General features: G+C 54.5%; 1 protein-coding gene across 1 annotated transcript in view; it reads left to right on the top strand.

The window, feature by feature from the left end:
* The window catches only part of LOC108510239 (zinc finger protein 239-like), a gene marked incomplete at its 5' end in the record, with an annotated part of 5,615 nt that extends 4,368 nt beyond the window's left edge, over positions 1-1,247 (top strand). Inside the window, one exon of the mRNA XM_017839908.1 lies at positions 392-1,247. Within this exon, the coding sequence (XP_017695397.1) occupies positions 392-899 (508 nt within the window). The remainder of the gene's footprint in view (positions 1-391) is intronic.
* Positions 1,248-1,895: the final 648 nt, after the last annotated feature.

Genomic DNA, 1,895 nt, shown 5'->3' with positions numbered 1-1,895 from the left:
CAGGCAGGTGAGGAGGAAGTCAGAGCCTTTTTGGGTGGGTCTTTTGTGGCCGTCCCTCCGGGGCCGGAGTTGGGGGGATGTCCTTGGGCTTCCCTGTGGGCCGGAGGCAAATCCCCTGCGTGTCCTTGTTGCTTCCTGCCCCAGGCCCCGAGGTGAGGCCGGAGAGCGCGGAGGACAAATCCCCCCTTGAGACCCTGGTGGGAGAGGCCGTTTTGAAGGGCTCCCCGGCGCAGGAAGGCAGCGGGGAGGAAAAGGGCCGGAGATGCCCCCGCAGGAGGGGCTCCAAAGCCATCCCAGGGTGCTCTGAGGAGGAAAGAGCCAGCCTGTGCCGGGAAGGTGGCCAGAGCTTGAGGCAGAGCTCTGACCTGGTGGTCCCTGATCAACCTCCCAGCCTGGAGAAGCACTTCAAGTGCTTGGAATGTGGGAAGAGCTTCAGGCAGAGCACCCACCTTCTCAGCCACAAGCACATCCACACTGGAGAACGGCCCTACACCTGTGGGGAATGTGGGAAGAGCTTCAGTGACAGCTCCAACCTCCGCAGTCACCAGCGCATCCACAGTGGGGAACGGCCCTACACATGTGGGGAATGTGGGAAGAGCTTCAGGGAGAGCTCCACCCTCCATGTCCACCAGCGCATCCACAGTGGGGAAAGGCCCTACAAGTGCTTGGAATGTGGGAAGAGGTTTCAGACCAGCTCATATCTTCTGAAGCACAAGCAGACACATACAGGGAAGTGGGCCTTTCACTGCACCGAGTGTGGGAAGGGCTTTAACCAGAACTCAAACCTTGTCAGCCACCAACGCATCCACACTGGTGAGAGACCCTACAAGTGTGGGGAGTGTGGGAAGACCTTTACCCAGAGTTCTCACTTGACCAGACACCAAGGGACCCACCGATAATAGGCTGCTGCTTCCACCCTGAATGAGCCCCGTGATGGTGATGCAACCCCTGGAGTTCAAGGACTGTCAGTCTATCCACAAAGGGCCAGTCCCCTTTCACAGGGGCAGCTTCTTCCAACAGAACCCTTCTTGGGGTGTCAGTCCTGGAGCAGAGATCTCCCCACCAGCATTGGTCTGGGGGAGGTCCATCCGTCTCTACTTAAGAATTAATGCTTTTTTGCCAGCTTCAACAATTGGCTTCAACAATTGCTTTAGTGTAGAGCACTGTCCTATCTTATCCTGTACTCCTGGTAGTTTTAGTGTGTCTATTGTGCAATAAATAATTCTGATGAAGATCTTTTGTCTGATCATTTGGAACCCTAAATAAATTCATTTCTATCAATAGATCTGTTTTGCCATCATTAAAACCTGGGCGACAGAAGTTTTTCAGTCGCACCTCTGTAATTCCTCTAAATTGATTCTGTTGGCATAATTGAAGGCTGAGGGTGGATCCAGCAGCCCCCAGCACCCCACAGGAAGTTGGAAGCTCAAGGCCTGCCCCCCCCTTTCCTAGCCCCCTTGTGCCCAAAGACCCCTATGGGACTGTGGGACCTGCCAGACTATCCCTCCTTTTCCACCCTTTTCCCTGTTCCTCCCACTTTCCCATTGTCCCCTCAATCTCCAATTTTCCCCCCAAACAGTTTTGGGGTCCCAACCCTTACTTTTTGCCCTCTCTCCTGTGGGCGCTGAAGGAGAAAATGAGGCTGCACACACAGAGTTCCATTGCAGGACTTGTCCGCCCATCTTTCTGGCGTCCCTCTTTCATTGGGGTTCCTTTGGAAACAGCACCTGGGCTTTGTCTTTTAGTCCACTGGAATTCCCAGCATGGCCCCAAAGCAGTGCCCTGATCCCACACATTCCCCTCCCCTCATGTGCTGGCTGTGTTCAGCCACCAGAGAAAAACACAGAGAAAAAACCATGCAGAGCGTTCCAAGTGGTTTCCACTTTGGCAAACAG

The sequence above is a fragment of the Lepidothrix coronata genome, unplaced genomic scaffold, assembly GCF_001604755.1.
Source record: "Lepidothrix coronata isolate B3197 unplaced genomic scaffold, Lepidothrix_coronata-1.0 Scaffold564, whole genome shotgun sequence".
In the NCBI taxonomy this organism is placed as follows: domain Eukaryota; kingdom Metazoa; phylum Chordata; class Aves; order Passeriformes; family Pipridae; genus Lepidothrix; species Lepidothrix coronata.
This window is presented reverse-complemented; position numbering and strand designations above follow the sequence as displayed.